Source organism: Corvus brachyrhynchos, unplaced genomic scaffold (genome assembly GCF_000691975.1).
Source record: "Corvus brachyrhynchos isolate BGI_N302 unplaced genomic scaffold, ASM69197v1 scaffold59, whole genome shotgun sequence".
Taxonomy (NCBI): Eukaryota; Metazoa; Chordata; class Aves; order Passeriformes; family Corvidae; genus Corvus; species Corvus brachyrhynchos.
The window spans coordinates 10,449-31,973 of NW_008246054.1; the positions used below are offsets into that span (position 1 = coordinate 10,449).

The 21,525-nt window shown below is 37.3% G+C and overlaps 1 protein-coding gene across 6 annotated transcripts in view; it reads left to right on the top strand.

The window, feature by feature from the left end:
* The first annotated feature begins 8 nt into the window (after positions 1–8).
* Positions 9–21,525, top strand: part of GARNL3 (GTPase activating Rap/RanGAP domain like 3) — a 38,958-nt gene continuing 17,441 nt past the window's right edge. The window contains exons 1-18 of one of the 6 annotated variants that reach the window (XM_008642118.2): positions 9–188; positions 1,943–2,012; positions 3,330–3,404; positions 4,701–4,800; positions 5,231–5,349; positions 5,859–5,923; positions 8,407–8,470; positions 8,722–8,748; positions 9,120–9,195; positions 9,761–9,859; positions 10,416–10,519; positions 11,706–11,814; positions 13,149–13,194; positions 15,599–15,705; positions 16,544–16,659; positions 17,337–17,441; positions 20,049–20,123; positions 21,030–21,141. In XM_008642118.2, coding sequence (XP_008640340.2) covers positions 8,411–8,470; positions 8,722–8,748; positions 9,120–9,195; positions 9,761–9,859; positions 10,416–10,519; positions 11,706–11,814; positions 13,149–13,194; positions 15,599–15,705; positions 16,544–16,659; positions 17,337–17,441; positions 20,049–20,123; positions 21,030–21,141 — 1,036 coding nt within the window. In that variant the 5' untranslated portion in view covers positions 9–188; positions 1,943–2,012; positions 3,330–3,404; ... (2 more) ...; positions 5,859–5,923; positions 8,407–8,410. Of the gene's footprint in view, positions 189–681; positions 2,013–3,329; positions 3,405–4,700; positions 5,350–5,842; positions 5,924–8,406; positions 8,471–8,721; positions 8,749–9,119; positions 9,196–9,760; positions 9,860–10,415; positions 10,520–11,705; positions 11,815–13,148; positions 13,195–15,598; positions 15,706–16,543; positions 16,666–17,336; positions 17,442–20,048; positions 20,124–21,029; positions 21,142–21,525 lie in introns of those variants that run through there. The other 5 variants (XM_017745428.1, XM_017745431.1, XM_017745429.1 and 2 more) reach the window with 5 other exon arrangements.

Below are 21,525 nucleotides of genomic sequence, written 5' to 3' on the forward strand. Positions count from 1 at the left end.
AGGTGGTGTGGGCGGAGTCGGACGAGCGTCTTCAGAGTCGGTTTCGCGGCGTATTCAGCGTTGAGCTCGTGCAGGCGGGTAGCGCTGGGATATCGCTGCAATTACACGACTGCTGACTGCGTTTGTACCTGTGACTCTTTCTTAAGTGAAAACAGGTTGGCCGATACTGGCAAGTAAACATATAAATGGTAAGGAGAATGGTAAGCCCAAGGGGCATGTAGGCTACGTCCTTTCTGATCACACAGGTGCAATCTGCAAACTTTATCCTTTCTGCCACTACCTTCCCGACCCCCAAGTAATGTGCTTTCCGGTGTCGAACTTCTAAAAGACAAAACTTGGGATTTGACGCTAGGATCCTCAAAACATCTAGATTTAGTTTAGCAAGTATGTTCAATCGTGCTTTGTTGTTCAGCTTTCAGGACTGTCTTGTAGGAGCTTCTGTTGAAAAGGGAGGAAGCTAGTCCTCTCTCCTCGTCGTCCTTACTGTTCATTTATACAACTGCACCTGTGTTTCCAGACAAATGGGAAGGGGAGGTGGAGTATACTGTAGATGCCGTACAAATGAACATAAGCTGGTTGGTTTTATTCACGTGAATAAAGGTGCATCCGTATTTAAATACTTTGCAATGTCAGTAAATTTTAAATTATTAAGCCCAGCTAATCTGAGGCACTGACGAACTGACCTCTTCAGTGCCGGCAGTTCATCTTAGTAGGGTGGAAACTACTCTAAAAGTGTCGTAACTGGAGCAGCCGTTTTTCTTATATAGGTCAGGACTGAGGAAGGATGCAATTCAGTGAAGAAAATGAATATGAACAGCTGATTTTAATCACAGCGTATTTTTTAAATTAGCAGATGTGGTATGTCAGAGAGTTGGGTACAAATCTTGGTGGTAACCGAGAATGGAGAGCCAAAGAGGTATGCAGGCAAGAATTCATTAGGGAGTATATGCGCTTATGCAAATAGCACGACGATGTGAATCTTACCTGTGCCTAAAGTGAAGCTGCCTAATTTTCATGATGTTGTCTCTGTAGCATTTATGTTGATGTAAGATTCTGCTTTAATGACTAGATGCGAAGCAGGTGACGTTAGGTTGAGAAGAAGCAGAGATTAGCTCTTGGGCATAATTCTGACTTTTAAAAGGACTGCTAGTGTGTTTGAAGGTTAGGTAGTTTGAATTGGGACACAAATGAATGAGAATATTAATATTAAAGCAGTCTTGTTTTAATTGTTAGCTCAGATATATTCCCGGTTTTTTAATTAGTGAGAGAGCGGTGTCAGAAAAAAGCTTTTCATACCAAAGTGTATGGTTTGTGGCAAGACAGTATATGTCTTCAAATTATTGGAATGGAGTTGCGTAGAGGCGGTGCTTAATGTGATACGATGGTATGAGGTTATATGTGGTAACGCAGGTGGATTTTGACCTTTGCATTGTAGGATTACTTTTGTTTGCTGTCTTTGTTGAGGCTGTGGAGGGACACCTCCGAAATGCTGTCGTTTCCTTGTGGTCTTAAATGGAAGTACTGGTCTAGTTTCTCCTTGCGTGTAGGCCGAAAAAAGACTGAAGAAATCAGCAGTGACACGCTAAGTGCGGTCTTACTGAGTCGTATAGTGCGGTTGTCCCATTTGAGGCATTAAGTTTACATTTCGGACGCGGTTTATAAGCCACCACCCGCTTTGGAACTCTGACTGCACCGTGCCTAAGTATTTAATTTAACCGTAGCTTTTGCTTCCGGTCAGGACACGGCCATTTCTCTTGGGAGTCATGTGAAAGCCAGACTGCAATGGCTACTAGAGATTGTGCATGCTGTAAGAAGTGTTCCCTGCAGCAATGAGTTTATACGCTATGAAGCTTGTTCATATTTTTTTAATGGCAGGGTATAGCATTGCAGGAAGTGTGATGCTAGTTGACCTGTGTACACTGATGAAACGTTTCTATTCCAGCTCTGTCTCTGAAGATCTGGGTTGCAGACGTGGAGAGTTTAGCAGAAAGCATTATGGATCTGTGGAGCTTGTAAGTTTATGTAGCCTGTCCTTACGTTTACCAGCTTATAATGCAGAGCTCTAATCCTTTTCATTTCCGAGTAAAAAAATTGGATCCAGTTTGGAAAACGTGCTTTCTAAGCTGGACTTGAAAGTAATAAGCTAATAGAAAGAGGCTTCTGAATAGATATGGATCAGACTGGTGATAGGGGATCTTTTTACCACCTTTTTTATTAATATTTCGTTGTAACACTTCAGGAAACGTTATGTAAATACTGTGTTTACTTCCAGATGGAAATTGAGCATTTTTCCCTCTTGGAAGCTGAAGATGGCAAAATATTAGGGTAGTATTTAATGAAGTACTTGCAATTATGTAAGTTATAAACTATGCATGCTCACATGTGTACATACACGTGTATGTAATTTTATAGGTATGTGACTCATAATAGTGGGAGAGGGCTTAAAACTAAATGAACTAGTCAGAATTAGGATTTTGACAAGGGTTCCCTAGAATCTGTCAGTTGTTCTGCATTTTCCTGAAATTCAAAGATTAAGCTGGCACTTCATTTTCCACAGTGAAAATATGTCAGCGGTTAAAACTGTCATTCTGATTACAGGGTCGTAATGAAATTACATAAATTTACTGTAGGAAAGCGGAAGTGGGGAGGAGTTATGAAAATGAACGCCAGTTCTCTTACTGTGGGAAGAAATCGCAAATTTTCTACTAGCTATAGTTGTAATTTTAAAGTTCTCGGGTAGTATATTTACTAACACTAAATTGGGCGTAAATTGGCGGCCCAGTTGCTGGTGCGTTGCGGGGAACGCCAGGTATCTTTCTTTCCTTTCCGTACGTTCCGCGTAACAGATGCGGTGTTTTAATCCAAAAATGCGAGTAAACTGTTTTCGGGTAAGAGGCTCTTTCATTCCTTGTACTTAGAGTCTTTTGCTGGGGAAAAAAAAAAAAGTTATTTGTCATAAAAAATTCACAGTAAGCTCACATGAACAGTCTTGTATTTTGGTTGTTTTTCTTAAAATCTCGCTAGCATTTTATGAAAATATGTGTTTTTTGGAGTACAGATGTTTAAAGGTTCTCGTTGCCCTTTCAAATTTCTAAATGTTTGATGCTTAAGTTTTCTTGCTTCATGTTTCCCACAGTAGCATCTCATTCATGCCTCGTTAGGGGTCTTCCTGGGTCATTCAAAGCCTTTAGTCAAATTGGTAATAGCTAGATTGATCCCTTTTCCGTGGGAAGTCATTATGCCTGGAGCAAAAAGAAATGGTAGTAAGCTTTGATTGCTGGTCGTATGGCTATTTTTGGAAATAGAACCTGTCTTAAACTCTCTTATAGCTTATATCTAGTGATGCTGATGGAGCCATTCAAAGAGCTGGACGATTCCGTGTGGAAAATGGCTCCTCTGGTGAGGTAAGTGTCCAAAGGTACTCATAGGAAGCTGAAAAAATTATTCAGCTTCAGTTATTTTTCACCTACGAAAGATATATTTGCAGTCAATTACTAGGGAAGAGGACTTTGAAAATTCTGGCATTTTATTTCATTTTGGTAACGTTTTTGCTCACTTGATCGTGTTAGGAGAAAAATACCTCTGAATGACGCTTCGCGGTCTCTAGTTCATCACTCTTTATATATATATGCTATCCCGGTGGTACTACAATGTTCAAGCCGACCTCTGCGCTTTACAGTTTGCTCGTTGGTGTCATGAGGTTATAGCTTCATTTTTTGGACCCTCAGTTGCCTTTTGGCAGCTGTGCTTGTCTTAAATAAGAGATAAAGAAGTTGAGCGGAGCCTCAGAGCGTCATTCCCTTCGTCTTTCTTGCTGCTAAACTCGCAGTGTGTTCCTGCAACTACTCCGGTGGCACCTAGGTTTCTGCTTACCTTCATTTGTAAAACTTTTTCGTCTGTAAATATAGTCTTAATAATGAAAGAAAGGGGACCTCATATTCTAGAAATACTGGTAACATCTTGGTAAAGTGTGCATTGAACTAATAGTAACAGCAAACTGTTACCAATCATCTGTTTGCATCAGGGCTGGCTGCAGAGTTGAATGCAATCTAACTGTTCTGCATTGATTCTTTGAGGGGTCACGTTTGGTACTCTGTGTCTTTTTAGCTCAGTTTCATGCAGTTCAAAATCGTGGAAAGACTCGCAGAGCGGGTGATGAATGGCCGTGTGGCGAATGAATATGAAGAATGGCTTTTTCTTTGCGTGTTAATTTGTAGTGGGGAAGGACTTGAGGGATGCTTGGGAATTTACCTTAATTTATGAGAAACAACGCTGAAGAACTTCCAAAGCGTGCTTTGGTCAAGCAAGGAGACTTTGAGGATTAATTTGGGAAGAACTGAGAAAATAAAACCTGAGGACATTCATTTATTTAAGTTTTAAAAATATTTGTCTTCAAATTCCACATCGAAGGACCTTTTTTTCACTGACATTCTAAGACATCACTGTAATGGTGGTACAGTAGGGTAAGACTTAGCTACTTAGAGAGAAATTAGAAAAAAGGGTGAATGAGAGGGAGAAGTTTTTATTTCAGCTATGCACCAACTGACTTCGGAAAAATCCTTGCTTTTTAAAAAGCAGTGTACAGCTAAAATTTCTGGTGAATCAGCTGGTCTTTATTTGCTTTTGCCTATATTTTGTCCAATTTTTTTTTTTTTTTTTCACTTGGCATTTAATGTAAGGGTCTCCCGATTCTATTTCAGAATACAGACTCCACTCCGGGTACGTGGCACAGAACGGATGTGCATTTGGAAAACCCAGAGTATCATACGAGATGGTACTTCAAATATTTTTTAGGGAAAGGTAATTCTTTTTTTGCAAACGGATTGGAATTGGTTCAATGAAAATGTAATGCAGTTTTGAATTGTTATTATTTCAATATGGAAAAAGGTATGGTGTTAATTCAGTATTAAACCATTTTCTGTCCTTTACAGAAAACAAGTCTGTTTCATGTGTTTTTAACCTGAAAACAGAGGATGGGTGTCTGTAAAGAGCGAAACCCCTGCTACCAAAAAGGGATGTTTTGAAACCCTTCTTGGCTTTGAAAGCTGTACCTTTCTCTTTGGGTGATTTTTTTACACATCCCTATATAAGTACATAGTTATTTATGGAGACAGTGATACATTTTTACATATGAATGCATATGTTTACAGGTGTCTGTCTCATTCTGGACACGAGTGGGTGGGTGCGTCTTCTTTATGGTTGATAGTGCTGCTTGTTTTTCTCCCAACAGTTCATCAGAATTATATAGGTACAGATGCAGAGAAGAACCCTTTCTTTCTGTCTGTTGTACTGTCTGACCAAAATAATCAGCGCATTCCTCAATACCATTCGATACTTTGGAGAAAAACAGTAAGAAAGAAATACTTAACTGCTATTCTGACTTTTATTTGTTTGTTTTGGGTATGTTTATCATACGCTTTTTCTCTTTCTCCAGAATTCTGGTATTTATTGCATATTTTCATTTCATATCATAAGAACGTATAATTCTACCATAGCAGATAAAACTAAACTAAATTTGCAGATAACATTAGACTAAACGTTTTGACAGAAATCTGTGATGTCAGATATTTTCTAATTGTTCTAACAACTGCTTTTTTTTTAGAAATGATGCCTAAATTGTTCTTGATTACGTCCTGTGATCAAACTCTCCTGTAGGCGTGCATGGTTCACTTTTTTTTTCTTTGCGACATCCATCTGTTTTTTTTTTCCCTCTAAATCAGCAGTAAATATGGCTAAGTAAAATTACCTTGGTTTTCTTGATTTTTTTTTTACTTAATTGTTTTTATTAATATTCCTATTTGAATATGCAGAAAAAGTTGGTATGTCCTGTAACATATCCTAGCTTTTCTTGTTTACAGGGTACTCAGAAAATATGTCTCCCTTACAGTCCCACAAAAACATTATCAGTGAAATCTATATTAAGGTATGCATTTACGAATAAGTTATCAGTTTAGATATTTGCCTGTATACCTTTTCCTGTAATTCAGAGCTTGCGTTCTGTGGTTTTCATGATAAATTTATAAAAACCGTAGAAATAGTTTTGCAAATCTTGCTCATTGAAGGCAGCGAAAAGTGGTTTTAAAGCCTGTTCTGGAACAGGCAAAGTGAAAATTTAAAATGGAGAGAAATTCTTAGCACTTTTTCTTCAGCAGAGGGACAATTTCAAGTTAATTGGAGAACAGGTACTAAGTGGAACTGCCGTGATGGAGAAGAAATAGCTTTTAAAATTAGACAATAAAAAGAGCTAAGGAATAGCAGATTTTGACTGGCGGTTATGATGTGGCCCTAGCAGGAGGAAGCAAGCAGTCAAGATGCCGAGAATTATTTCTTCAGCTGACTGTCTTCATCTAGGTCTCACTATGGGTATATTATGCGCAGTGAAGCCGAGAAAATTCCTACTCTCGGATGGAGTTTGTATGAGCATGCTCATACTCTGCCCTGCCTCTTGGGTGGTAGAAGAGAATATAAAGTGAGCAAACCCAACACTGTTTCTATTTCTTTGAACATTTTAATCAGCTGAAATGTCAGAGCACTGGTTTTCAAAGCACTCATTCAAATTTAATCTGCAGTTTTACAATCTTATCATGTGGTGTGTTTTCTCAAATCCCTCACTGATAATGTCATCAAATGGATCTTCTGTAAGGGTTTTAGCTTCTCTAGGAAGCCATTAAAAGGGCCTTTTAGTAAACAGCACGTACCAGATAAATGAGGGCTTTGCAAGTTTCTAAAACCTTTAATCTATATAGAGTAGGAACGAATATTTCTTGTTTGATTGAAGCCGGGCCACTGGTTAACACTGACAGTGCCTATGTGAAAGGAGAATTCTGGAAGCAGAGCATGTGTGTTGGTGTGAAGTCACTGCCAATAGATCTGGATGTTCCTGCTACGGCACAAGATTTATGAGAGGTCCCAGACCACTGAATGTGCCTGAGAGGCTATCGGGCCATTGAGCCTTGCTTCTTAAATCTGATTTCCTGGGCTGAGGCTCTGTTTTGGAGTGTCGAGATGGTGAGTCGAAAACTCTTCGGATATCTATCATCTTCTTCATCAAGTTGAACTAAGTGCCTTCTTTGAGCTCCTACCGTGTTGGCTCAAATAGTGTTCCTAGTTGTCTGTACTGCGTTCTTGACCTGCGTAAGTACCTGATTTTCCATGTCTGCCCACGAGTCACTGAAGTATCTCTTCCTAACATCCCTTTCCAACCCGGCCTCTCTCTTCACTCTGCCCACAAGTGTGTGTTTCATCAGGCATCCCAGAGTGGAGGAACTCTATCATCTATTAGCTAGGGTCATAACTCTGTGGCTAAAACACCCTGATGTGTTCCATCCTGTGATGCTCCAGTATTCTACAGAGGAAAATGGTAGGCTTGTTTCAGACCTTGTTTCTCTCTGTGCCACGTGCGGTCGGGTGCATAAACGTCATCTCCTTTTGCCTGCTTCAGCTTGGACTGAAAACTCTTCCCTGGCTTTGGTTTTTGGTTGGGTTTTTTTTTGTTTTGTTTTGTTTGGTTTTTTTTTTTTTTGGCTTTTACGGTCCTTGAGCCGTGCCTCAGGCCTGATTGGTAGTCCTTTGACATTTCAACCTGTTCACACCTGGTGTGAATCTAGGTACAAGACTGTCTCAAAGAATTTTGGTTATGTTTATAAACGTGCTTTTTCTAAGTTCTTTGGAAGGCTTTAGTACCTTTCAAAAGGAACTAAAGAAGATGATGTCTGCTCTGTGATCTGACATAAGCAACAGTGGAAACATTTGACCTCTATGTTAGTTCACTGTGCCCCAGGCAGATTGTATTTGGTACTCCGTGACATGCTGCACAGTTCTATAATGCTCAGGGGGGGAAAAAGGAGCATAAAAATAATAGTAAATGCAGAACCATGAGTTAAGAAAAAAGTTATATGAATTAGGTATTTCTGTTTCTTGAGGCAGTTGATCTTGCTTTTTATGTAAGTAACTTTTCTGTTCCACCTGTGAATCATTGGTGTGTGAATTTGATGCTGAGCTTCTCATTTTTCATTTGACTTGCCTTGAATTATTTAAGAAGAGAGAGAAGAAAAGCTTAAAAAATAGAATAGGTTATTGAGCCCTCCTAAAATGCTCACGATGATTATGTTTAAAGCCAAAGTGAAGGTTGATGTAGTAGAGCTCTGTGCTTTATACATAAATAAATTTAAACCTGATCTCCAGACAGGGTCTTACTAATTTCTGTTTCTAAAATACAAAAGAAGTTTAGAAAGTGTTGGAAGTTAGTATTTTGGGAAAGAAATGGCAATTCCATGAAATATTCCATTTAACAGAGGCTCTTCGAACAGTTCATTTTTTAACGTGTTGTAACTGCAGTCAGTCGGTGGTTCAATGTTGAAATGCGTACTTGCTCTTCTATAAAGCGGTATTTCACTTGCATTTCAGTGCTATGAGTCTTGATAAATTTGAGAAGAGCCCAAGGGAAATTTTTCATCCTGAGATACAAAAGGTAGGAAGTGAGTTTTTTTGTTTGGTTCTTTTTCTTTATTATTTTCTGGAAATATAAGTAATTAAGTATAAATGCTACTAGTTTGTTTCTTCCAGTAGCAGCTAATAACGATGGTTATACATAATACTGCTTAAACCGTCTTCATCCATTGAACTGGCCATTTCAAATCAAAACTTAAAAACACAAATGAAACTGTCATCCTCATAGAATCTTTAATACGAGTGTGCTAAAGATACTGTTTTTGTTTACAGGATTTATTGGTTCTTGAAGAGCAAGAGGTAAATGTAAACTTACCGCTTCTAGCTCACAGATCTGTTCCGTGAATACGGCTTAGTATTTTGATGTGCTTATGATGACTTTGAAATCAACTGCTGATGACAGTAAAAAATGTAATGTTTTTAGAACGTGACGTAAAAAATATTTTTAAGCACCAACTTAATATCTCATATTAATAGATCACCAACTTACATTAATAATTTTATGCTCTACTATAAAAGTTTAAAGGTGAATTATTAGGTATTAGGAGATGGTATAGAGTGTATGTTCCAAAGTGTAAGATGTATACAAAGATACACATATAAAAGTCCTTGGAGGGAACATTTTTTTTGGATCTTCTGTTTATCATACAATACTTGGTTTTATTCCTCAGGGCTCTGTGAATTTTAAATTTGGAGTCCTTTATGCTAAGGATGGTCAGCTTACAGATGATGAAATGTTCAGTAATGGTGAGTTTTTCACCTTTTCCGTAATTTTTTTATTCATCTGAATTACAAAAAAAGGAAGATAGTGTCTACAGCTGGAAGCAAGACAGGAGGTAATGGTTAAGTGAACAGTCATTTTGTTGTGTTTCATGTGTTGGGTGAAAAATTGTAGCATAGGGCCTTCTAATGCTATAAAAAGTTGCTGTAGGAAGCTTACTATTACAACTTGAAAGACAGTGAAATGTTGACGTAACGTTTACAAAAAAGCAGTTGAAGGAGGCAACTCGTTAACTCCCTGCTTGTAGTTCCTTCGCTCTTTTACGGACTGATCACGTTCTCCTGTGTGCTTGAACAGCATTGGTGTTAGCAAAAGAGGTCACTGTTTAATGTCACGTGATGATGCCTATTTTGAAAGGCTGGGATGCTGTTTCTGGAAAGGCAGTAGGCTTGGAAGACATGAAAGGAAACTAATTCAGCTGAAACTTGTGTCCTGGAAGCAGGACCCATTTCCTTATTTTGGTTATTTTCAAGACATGTTCTATTACTACATGTGTGCTTTTTTGGTAACATTTCTCTCTCCCACGTGTAGAAACCGGAAGTGAAAGCTTTCAACGATTTTTGCATCTCTTGGGTGACACGATTACTTTGAAAGGCTGGTCAGGCTACAGAGGAGGACTGGACACTAAAAGTAAGAACTCATCTGAAGCAATTAAGGGGGGGGGGGTGGAGCTGCAGTGTAAATGTTTCTTCTTATCTCACATTACGCATATTGTATATATTGTAGTTATAAAACAATCCCAAAGTGGACTTCCTCGTGTGCATACTAAATGCTCTGCTTCACCAGAAAAGAGTCAGGTCAGCTTAAGTCACTGGTATGGAATGCAATTGAAGAAAAGTATTTATGACTGAACATAATACAGGTGAACAGTTTCATTTTAAGTTGGAATGAGGTGAACAATAACCTGACATGTTACTTGCTTCATGATAGTAGGACATTATGGCTTGAAGACCCGTGTGATTTCAGGAAGGTAGGTGAAAGATGTCATAGGTTTTAAGTGTGAATATGCAGATTAGTTGCAAACTTGGGTTTGGACTCGCATAAAACGTGCAGTGTGGACATTTTCTAAAAGGGATTGGACAAAAAAGGATAGCTAAGGAAGATTTGGTAGAAGGACTCAAATATATCTTTTGATCTTCAGAAAACTTAGAGGATGTACTCCTTAAAGTGTTGTCTTCCCTTGCAGATGATACAACAGGAACCTGTTCCATCTATACAGTTTTTCAAGGGCATGAAATTATGTTCCATGTTTCAACCATGCTACCGTATTCTAGAGAGAACAAGCAGCAGGTACATGGTTCTCTCTTTCTTTTTTATTTCCCTATTTATTTGTTAAATCACAAAGTCCGAAACTTTATCAAAAAAAAAGGATTTCTTGTCTGTTAATATTTTAGAAATGTAAGCCTTAAGACTTTTGCTATTTTTTTCTCAGTACTCTACCTAATGCTGAAAATTTCATGATGTTTATTAGAAACAGTGCATCCTATCATCTCTATGAAAGTACAAAAGATACTTGTGAAGAAGATCTAAATTGCTTCACTGACAAGTGATTGAGTAGCATGGTGTTCAGATGACTTGAAGAGCTTCACTGATGTAATTATTACCTCAAAGATTTTAGGAAGATTGGAAATTAGCCTTGTGTGTGAATTGTAGGAATATTCACATGCGTAACACACAACTCCTACTTGGGTAGCCATTAGTGTAGCTTGAAAGAAATCCCCTTGTGAGCATGTTAATGTTGGTAACTGTAAAGAAGTGCTGTCACACTCTCATAGATTAACTAGGGGGGTTCTTGGGTACTTGTTCGAATGTGCTGTTGTTCATTGCTCAAGCCGTTCCTTGTATTTATGATGAAAAGAATACTTTATAAGCACATGCGTTTACTATACATTGTACATCCATAATGATTTACCTAAATTACTTACAAATTACTTGGTGTACTATTTATTATGTGTTCTAGTTAGGCGATATGATTAAAATGTACATTTTCTATTTCTATGTCAGTTTTCTCATGCTTTTTCCTTGGACTGATGACGAGGTCACAGAAGAAAACGGAGGCCAATCAGGATTTTTTTTTTTTTTTAAGAATAACTCGGCACCAGAGCTTTTTGTCCTTTTATTTCAAGCGGTAGATTTGCTTTTGTGGAATGCTAGAGGTGCCATGCCCGATTCGTGAATATTACTTAGGGAAACTGTGAGCACTTTTCTAAACATATGCTATATCTGTTCTTCTAGAACCTGCCTTGTTGTGTGCACCGTGTCGTTGCTAGGTTTACTTATAGTTAAGTAATGATTTTATATTGTCTTCAGTCGTACTGACTGTAATTTTTCTGTTAGCAGTTTAGGAATATTGCTTTATTATTCTGTCACATAATTGCTAAGATGCTTACTTATGTCTTGTAAGTCACTGTATCTGTCGCTTCTTTTTTTGCCTTTTCTTTCTTTTTTCCTTTTTTCTTTTCCTTTTTTTTTCCAGGTAGAAAGGAAGCGACATATTGGAAATGACATTGTCACTATCGTATTTCAGGAAGGTGAAGAGTCTTCTCCAGTGTTCAAGCCATCCATGATTCGCTCTCATTTTACACGTATCTTTTTCCTGACATTTTCTAATTATTTTTTTTAAGATCAATATTACTCTTAATTCTGCCCTAAGTCCTCCCTGCATGCTGTTTGTTGAAGTGAGAACTATTTTAGAAAGACGGTTGCATTATTGCGTTCTTTACCTTCAGCTGCTTGACTGGGACTTTCCAAGTCTGCAACATCAAACAATGTTTGCTAAATCCCTTAGAAGATGAGGTAAAATCAAGAATGTGATTTTTAAATCATGTTTTTATTGAAAGCGTTTATATGTATCATTTCACAAACTTAATTTTACACCTTTTCAAAAAATATAAATTCATAAATCTTTCTCTTAGTTATGTAAATTAATTTGGCATTAGATTTTGGCATTTTACCGAATACTGCCTTTAAATGTTTCGATGCTGTTTATTTTAAGTATTTATGTATTTTAGATCCGTGATTGTCAATTTTTTCAGACCATTAACCACATATTCTCCAGTTTTTTGACAGCCTGTGCTTTTCAGACTTCTGGTTGAAAACATTGTGAAGATGATATGATTCCAAAAACCAGCAGCCAACTTCTTGGAATTATCATAGGGTCACACTAGTAATATGTAGACCTCGATTTGGCATCTGTTAGACTAGATGGAATAGAATAAAGAAAAATGGATGAGAAGAAGAAAACTATAATTTCTATCTATACTCTGTTGCTGATTCTTAAAAAGTTCTCACAAAGCTTAAGAGTTCTAGACCTTGTTCTCAGGCAGACTAAATGTTCTTAGAAGACTCTTGCTAGGGGTGAATGAAAACTGAATAAAGATTGAAAAAAATAATAAAAATGTTTAGATACCAAAGGAACCTAAATACTAAGAAGAATTGTTTACCAAATCAATGTACCTCTTCATTAGAGCATCAGCCTTAGTATAACTTGCACTTTAAATCATTCTCTCTATTTTCTTATAATTCTGTTAGCTGATTTATTTCATTGGAATCTTTTCTTCGGTGGAAGCTCTGGTATAAACAAAGTTCAGAATTGGTACTGCTTTATCAACCAAAAGAATTTTTAATCACAAATATATCACATAAAAATAAAACACAAAATTCTATAGTATGTCTTATGCTGTGTCTGTGGTAGTAGCTTGATTTTTAAAACTGCTGATCAAACAGTAATATTTTTCTATAGGACCTTCTTTATAAATAGTAAAATCTGCATAGTCTAGATGTTTTTATATATTTACCTTGACTTAATTAATAAATTTAACCTTTATTAAATCTGCAATGTACTGCAGGAAGAGAAGAGTTTATTAAAATACATGCGAGCTTTATTAGAACTGGATTAACTTCCTTAACTGTATGGCAGATATTTTTGCTTTAGTGAGATATAATAAGCAGAATGATAGCTACAGGTAGGTGCTGATTATAACAAATAATTTCACACTAAATTTCTGTTGGTTTAGAGAAAATGGGAAAACATTTTGGCAGTAGGAAAACTTTCTGGCATACAGACAGGTCCACCTGTCTGTATGCCAGGAATCTGCCAAATGAGCTTTAGAAACTGAAGAGCAATATGGACCTGGATGCAGATGTCACTGAACTGGCTATAAGTAGCATGTTTCTAACCATCAGAAAAATTAAATTCTGGAACAGGCATAAGCTAAGGGGGAAACCCAGAACTGGTTTTTAGATAGAATACAACAAAATGATAAAAGATGTGCTTGGAACTTTCAGACCTGGTGAGATCAATGACGTAGTAAACTTACGTGGATGACGAAAGTTAATTAATGCACGTTATGTTGGGATAGCCATGGACTACAAGTCCTTACAGATCTCAGTTTGGCTGTAGCTGAGCAAACTAGGTTGTTTGTAGGGATTTTAATGGAGTACTTGTATAGTTGAACGTCACGTACTTAAAACCTACCGGAATTTTACATACTGCTATGTTTCTCCAGCATGCCATTAAATCTAACTCCAGAGAAGAATGATACTTCAGTTTGTGTGTGGGTTTTTTTCCCTCGCCTCCTATTTATAGCTAAGGTTTCTTTTGAAAAATGTCTGTAGTGCAGTTAAGCAAAGGAATAGTTTTAGTTTGCTCCAAGATCTTGTGAGCTTACTCTTGCAAATTTGTTTAAATTGATTGTCCTCATAGCTTCTGCTTTTCAGCATTCCCAGGTTTGTGAGAAGCACAAAACGTGTTCATGATTCCAATGTGCAGTGAAAATGCAGTCACTTCTTTCTTTTTCTTACTGCTTTGGGACAGAAACTTGGGCATATGTCCCTCATTACTCTTTAAGAAGTGATCGTTGTCCTGATCGTAAGCTAATAGTCAGTAGATGGGTTAGCCGTGGTAAAATGCTTTTTATATTGCTGTTTATGTGGGGAAGGAAATGAGGTGCAGTAAATAAGATAAATTTGTCTCTCTTGCTTTAGGTAACTGGCTGCGTTTACTAGATTGGTCCATCTTATTTTAGTTGCTTCATTCTGCCAGTTTTGACACATCTTGCCGTAGCACATATCACATACTATATGACAGCCTTAGAACATTATATTTCAGCTTGGCCTAATTATGTTTCATTCTGTCCTTTCATCGTAGGCCTGAATAGAACTCATTCTTTCTGTTACTTTTGTGTGCGTGTGTGTGTGTGAAGACAGTCTTCCAAGTGGCCAAAATTTCAGTCAGAAGAGACAGAGGATGCTCTAGGCTTTTGAGGCAAATTTTCCTTGTTTCAAATGCAATGCCACTATGAGGTCTGACTCTGAATTTCTGCTTAGAGTGCCTTTATATTTTACGTCCCTCAAGAAGCTTTTTTTTTGGCCAGTTTTGTTATGGTTTTCCCTGTCATAATTTATTCTGATCTAGTCAAGGAACATTTCACACCTTTTGTAGTTATAAATGATTGCTTTTTTTACCTAGATGTAATGAAGCAGACATAGGGCATCTATGAAATTGTGTCTCAAATATGTGAAACAAATATTAGAACGATCAATATTCATGCAAATGTAATACTGCGTTTCAGATTGTGTGCAGTTTCTAAGCTTTCAGGAAAAAAGACTCAATATCAGTCAGTCACTGCTGGATTTTTGAGAAAGCAAATTCTGACTGGTTTCTATAATAGCAGATATGGGTTGCTGTGCCCTGTGTCATCTGCACGTGCCACTTGGAAGACTTTTGTCAGCAAACTATTACTTGAAATAGCCAAGAACGATTACTTACCATAAAGAAGCTATGCCCCGATGAACAAATATGCGTGGGTTTTGTACCTGCCATTCATTATTGCTATGCTGGATTCCTTACGGATCAAAAGAGCTCAGCAGGGTCCGGCTGTTATGGAAGCAATTCTGAATCTTTCTTCCTCACTGAAAATTTGAAAATTGAATTTGCTGTTTCCAAGATACAGCTTCATATGTCATAAGCCAGTGTTATTCTGAAAGAATCAAATATTTCATCTGTGTGGTGAATGCATAGGTAAGGTGGAAATCTGTAAGGTGAACATATTTTTTAGGTGAAGAACTGTTCTTTTAGAGCTTTTTTAAACAGGACAGTATTTTGCTAGCACCGCTAAAACTGTTGGTCTGTGAGTAGAACTGCAAAGTTCTGTTCTAATCATGTCCCAGTGTTAGTTTGTGTAAAAGAAGCATAATTTTGCTCTGTCGAGTGAATCTTTTTTTGTTAGACCCTTGGAAGTTCTTACATAAGACATACCCAGATAACACTTCCCTTTCTTTTTCCCCTTTGGTTCTGAATAGTGTCTATAAAAAAGGTAGGGTTTGAACGTGACTTCCAATGTAGATAAAGATTTGTACTTTCAACAGGCTGAAAATATTTTCAGAAGAAAGTGTTCCTCTCTTTGGACCTCCCCTTCCGTCCCCACCTGTGTTTACAAATCACCAGGAATTCAGGGATTTTGTGTTGGTGAAATGTAAGTCAGTTTTTCTTTTGCTAGAAACAGTCCTTTAATAAATTAAAATTCGTGATGCTTAAAATGTATATGTGTTTTCTTGTGTATTCGGCTGATCTGTATAGAGGTTTTTTTTTTCAAATCTGTAGCATAGGTGGGATGTCAGTTCCATCAAACTGTTACAGTCAGATTAACAAAAAAAAAATTTCTTCTTGGGCTACTAGACAGAAGCTGACTTGCCCATTTGCGGAATGTGCAGCCATATTTAGCTTTGCATTTTCTTAAAGGACTCGGAGATACGAAAGAATTTATAATGCTGTTCATTATTTAGTAATAGAAGGTGTTAATTTAGTAGCTCTGAAAACCTGAAAATAGCAGCTTTTCTGACTGTATTCTTAAAGGCGCTGAAGGACACCTATGCAGCACTTTTTAATTCTGTAATGATTCAGTTGCAGTTTTCATTGACCTGTATTTGCCCTTCTAGATCAGTGAGAACGAAATCTTTGAGAATTGATCATGATGATTACAATTAGACAATTTCCTGCCAGGAGCTCGACAGATAGCTCATTTTACCCATTTAAACTGTTTAGTGCTTAAATTGATCAGCAGTTTGTCTTTAATGTTTTTATTAGTTAGGTATTTATTCTGATGCCTTGTGGAATTCTTCTGTTACTAATTTTTCTCTCTTAACTTAAGGAAGAGTTGCTCACTTCTAAAAAAAAAAAGAGGGGGGCAAAAAAAGGAGGCAATTCTAAATTAATAAGGGCAGAGCAGGTGTTCTGGTACAGAGGTAAACTACAGTCAGTGGAGATTGCCAAAGTTCATTTATGTAATATATCTTTTTCCCATAATCTTGTAGTAATAAATGGTGAAAAAGCCACCTTGGAAACACCAACATTTTCTCAGAAACGTCAACGCACTCTAGACATGCTGATCCGCTCTTTATACCAAGACATGATGCCTGACCTACACAAGGTAAATGTAAGTCAGAAGTTTCTGCATCCCTCACATGTGCTGTCCTGTTCTAACTAGTAGTTTAAATGTTCTGTTATTTTAAAAGACTGTAATCCTAATGTGCACTGAATGGCATATGACTAAGCTAAATGCCGATTATCGTATAACTTACTTTACAGTTATGTGAAAGCTGGCAGATGGTCCTTTCTGGACAGGACTCTTCACCAGGTGTGAGGAGAAGCAAAACAACGTCATACTTCGTGTAGGCTTACCTGCAGCAAGGGAGTAGGGAATTTAGATACTGCAAATACGGGCATTAATCTTGTCACCATAAAAACTGCCTTTGTTCCATTATGTGTACATTTGGATGATTTTTACCCCTGGGTAGCTACGAGGTAACTTTATTTTAGATGGAGAAGACTTACTCTTAAGGTGATTCCTAACTAATAAAAACAAGTTCAGTATTTCTAAAACTAACAAGGTGCTGTTTTCTCCACCACTGTTTATTTCTTTTATCTATATAGATCAGCTTAAACTTTTCATATATTCATGTCATATATTCATGTAGTATGATTATACAGAACATGACAGTGGTAAACTGTGACAAGTTGTAAGGTAAATCACTCCAGGATTGGAAGAGTTGCAGTTTCTCTTCTCTGAGAAGCTATGCGGTTAGAAAGAAACATTTTCTTCTTTAGAACGTGCTCAATAGAAGATCCTTCAGTGATGTATTACCAGAGTCCCCAAAATCAACACGGAAGAAAGAGGAAGCTCGACAAGCAGAGTTTGTTCGGCTTGGTCAGGTAGGATCTGTTTAGAAGGTATACAGCTATGTTTACAAAGACTGTGTAACTCCTTTTGTTAGACTTTGATTAGCTTGCAGTTATGTTGGGATTTAATGCAGTTTTCTGTGAGCAGAAATAGTTTTGTAGTATTGCATTATTTTAAGTTGCATTCAAATAAAATATGAATGGAAGTATTTTCTATAATGCCTGAGTTATACAAGTACAAATATTTGTATCATACGTGAGTTAAATGAAGGTTGGAAAAATCATACCTTAGGATCAAACGTGAAAGGTCTTTCCCTGCTTCATGCAGCAGATGCTTTCTCCAAGCAGAAGAGTACTCTGTCTTTTTCCGTGCTTTGGAAAAGCATAATCTTTCATGGATTTCCTCCGTATGTTTTTTTAAGATTGAATTTCTTAGGAGATACTTGGACTGCTTTAGTCAGGAAGAAATTTCAACAGTCTCTCTGTTAGTGTATGCCACACATCTTGGAACATACCAAATGCCGACTGCAATCTCCTATGGGCTTATTAACTTTTCGAGTCTGTACTAAGTACAACTTCCTGATGATTTAGATTAGTCTGTTTTCATCTGACAGTTCATTGTAGCAAAAAAAAAAAGCCAACAGTGCGCCTATGCTCTTCAGTTCCCCTGTCCTTTCTCACTTGTTTCTTCTTGATCCAGACTGGTCTCATGGTTCTGCAGCTTATCCTAAGAATACTTCTTTTCTGAGCTGATTTAACTCAGCAGGAGTTAGCAGAGCAAAAACAAAGCCAAAATAACAAGCCAAACAAAAAACCCCCAGATAAACAAAAATTCAAAACCCAACCACCACCACCACCCAAAAAAAAAACCAACCCCAAAAAACCCCAACAAAACAAAACCAAACCCAACCAGCCGAACAAAATTAGCCAACCAAAAAAAACCCCCAAAAACCCACTACCAAGAAAACCCAATTCTCTTGTCTTCTCTTCCTTTTTTTTTTTTTTTTAAATCATAATGAGTTAACGATTAGAAGAGTCTGAGAAGTTCTAGATCTGGTTAAAGGTAGAAAATGGAGCTAGGCAGATGAGAGCTAGTTCAAAAAAAATCTCAGGACTATAAAAGCTTGGATTGGCAGAGCTGCAAAGACCTCTTTCCTCAGTCACCTTGAAATAACTAGTCACTTTAGGTGGCACTGGAAAAAAAAGAAAGCTGAATGTGTAATATTCAGACAGAAGTAACCAATGATTTATTCCTACGTTTACTTTACAGAAGGTAAAGAAAAGCAAGAAAAGCATGGTTATTGAAAGTATGGAAACCTATAGGCTTACACTGCTCCCACCCCCCCAAAATTAAATGCTGATAAGACGTTCATGGAACAAATCTGGTTGGGACCTGTTTCTTAAACAAGACTTCCATCCTCAATGTGGTCTTCGTCAAAGGGAAACCTATTACGTGGGTTAAAAATTCATGATACCTCTTCGTGTTTTTCTTGGAGGTTCTTCCAACATTTAAATATTTCCCTCCCCTAAAAGATCTTTCCTCTAAGGTACAAACTGTAGGCTTGAACATATTTCAAGATACCTTCCAAGTAACTCATAATCATTCTTGCGAAGCTGGGAATGTATTCCCCCTTTAGTTATAGCCTGTTGACTTTTTAGACGGTAGACAAAATTCACTGAGACTGATTCAGCAGTATATTTAAATCATTTATTTATTGTCAAGGTGATACCTCCTCACTGGTGGGATGAAATTAAAGTGTTCATACAATGGAGTGTTATGTGCATCTGTGTAAGCTGACAGCCGTGCTTAATGCAAACGTGCAAATGATGCGTGCAAGTGTTCGCTGCTGCTTCACAGAGAGCCATACTTGATGGTAGGCAAACTCCAGGGGACAGTAAAATTGGTTTAGGCTAGTTCTAAACTGTGCATTAAGGAATGCTGTGACAATTCCACGTGTCACAGTCTTACAGGAATACTGCTGTGAAAGTTAGCAATGAAGGTATATAGGCTGCACTAAACAGACTTACTGTGTAAGGCAATGAAACTATGTGTATACGGTATTTCCCTGGAGTTTTTAGCCCTTTCAAAATCACCTTGCTTCTAGTTAGTGCTAACTGAAGAATTTGTGATCCTGTGACCATCTGTCCTTGGGACGCCTGGCAATATATATAGATAGACATAGATATAGTTTGACTTAGTGTTTGTTAGGAAGTTTTGCAAATAAAAGGTCGGTTTGTATAATTGACAAGAGGATCCTCTCTCCACCTAGATTATAGGGTAAACTGTGTAGATGGTTAGCTTCTGTAGTTTGAAGTGGAAGTTTTTCTCTGTTATTATGTTTGACTCTTCTTTTCTGATTTTGAGTTGCCATTTAGAAAGCAAGCAAACAAAACAAAACAAAAACTAAACAAGAAACAGCCAATGTGTATTTTGGCTGAGAAGGTACCTAGTAACCATCTAGTGGTTTATGCAGACGTTGTTCAGGATACAGAATTCTGCTTCTTTTTTCATTACTTAAAATGGCATAGGAATTCCAAACTGGAATTACTTTCTAGTCCTAAATTGTCCTTTTTATATAGTCATTAGCTTGGGTATTGCTGACAAAAACTCAGTTTAAATAAAACATCTGTTTGTATTAGGCATTGAAATTGAAAACTACTGTGAAAGGGGATACCACAGCTAACTTGGCAACCACAAGCTTTTGTAAAAAGGAGGTGAGTGAAACTGTCTGTTATGAAACATTATCTAGTATGGTATCTATTGATTTATTTCTGTAATTAGATGCTGTGGCAGAAAAGATGAAAGGTACAGTGTCAAAGTGATTCTGCAGTCACTATTAGATTGATAAAGGATGAGCCTGGGGGCAGAAGCACTTCTCAAATTAAAGCAAGTGTGAACATGTTTATACCTGAGAAAATTCAATGAAAGTGACATCTTCCATATGCAATCATCTTTTATTTTAATTCCAGCATGTTTAAAACAAAATTCAGTTGTGTTTCCATTTCCTGTAATACTGGATTTTGTTTGAAGTCATTAGGGAGTGAAGTATGCCAACTGCACTCTTCTGCATGTGTTTTATATACAGAAGCTTCAGAAGTGCTTCTGGAATTTCAGAGATTCCAACTAATATATAAATTGGGAGAGGAGGGGCAGGCTCTGGGAGGTAAGTACAGAGAACACAGGATGGAAGAACAATTTGGCAGAAAGGCAGTTTTAACTGTACCATGTGCTAGTCACTAAACATCACAAACTGAATTATAAAATGTAAGCAAACTGCATATGCATACTGGTACATACGTTTTAAGTATATAGGTTTGGGTTTTTTGAATGAAAATAAGTATTGAGTGAGGGTTGCACTGAGTTTCAGTTGCATGTGTTTTAATTCTAGCATTTCAGGTATGTGTCTTACACTTACGAGTCTCCAAACCAGAACTGATGCAGAGATTCCTCTGCAAGAAAATTGGTTCAATTTTGATATTTCAAAATCAAACAATATACTGTTTGGAAATGTATCCTGCCAAAAGCATTTACATGTTATTGCCATTGTCCATCACATTCTGTGTCTGTATGATCTGTATTTTTTAGTGTACTTAATATGTATCCCTTATGTTACTTCATAGCCTTGGGAATCTCAGTCTTTCTGCAGTAATTTTCCTCATGAGGTTGTCTGTGCAGATTCTTGGGGCCAGTCCTTGCTGGTTTCTACAGATGCTGGCATCTTGTTAATAGATGGTTAGTAAATGATCTAGTGTTTTTGTGTCGATTTTTATGTATCTGACCATTTCTTGAAAATGTATGTTCTTAAGCTCTGTTCAGGTGTTAGTAGGTCTTTATGTAGGGGGACAGTTACTAATTCAAGTCATTTTATTGCATTTATGTAACCTAGTTGCAAAAATCCTTTCTGCCGTAGAATCGAGCCGTATTGGGGAGCCAGTGTTAATGCAGATTTCTGAATGTTTTCTTATTTCAGATGTTGTTTTCTTGACCATCTGAAAAGCCGTAGGAGATCGCATCCAGGTTCAAGAAGTGTCTAAATGGCTTGTCTGGTTTTCTTAGCCCTTGATGATAGTGAGCATGAAGCCAAGGGCTTATGTGACAATGAACTCCTACTTCTTC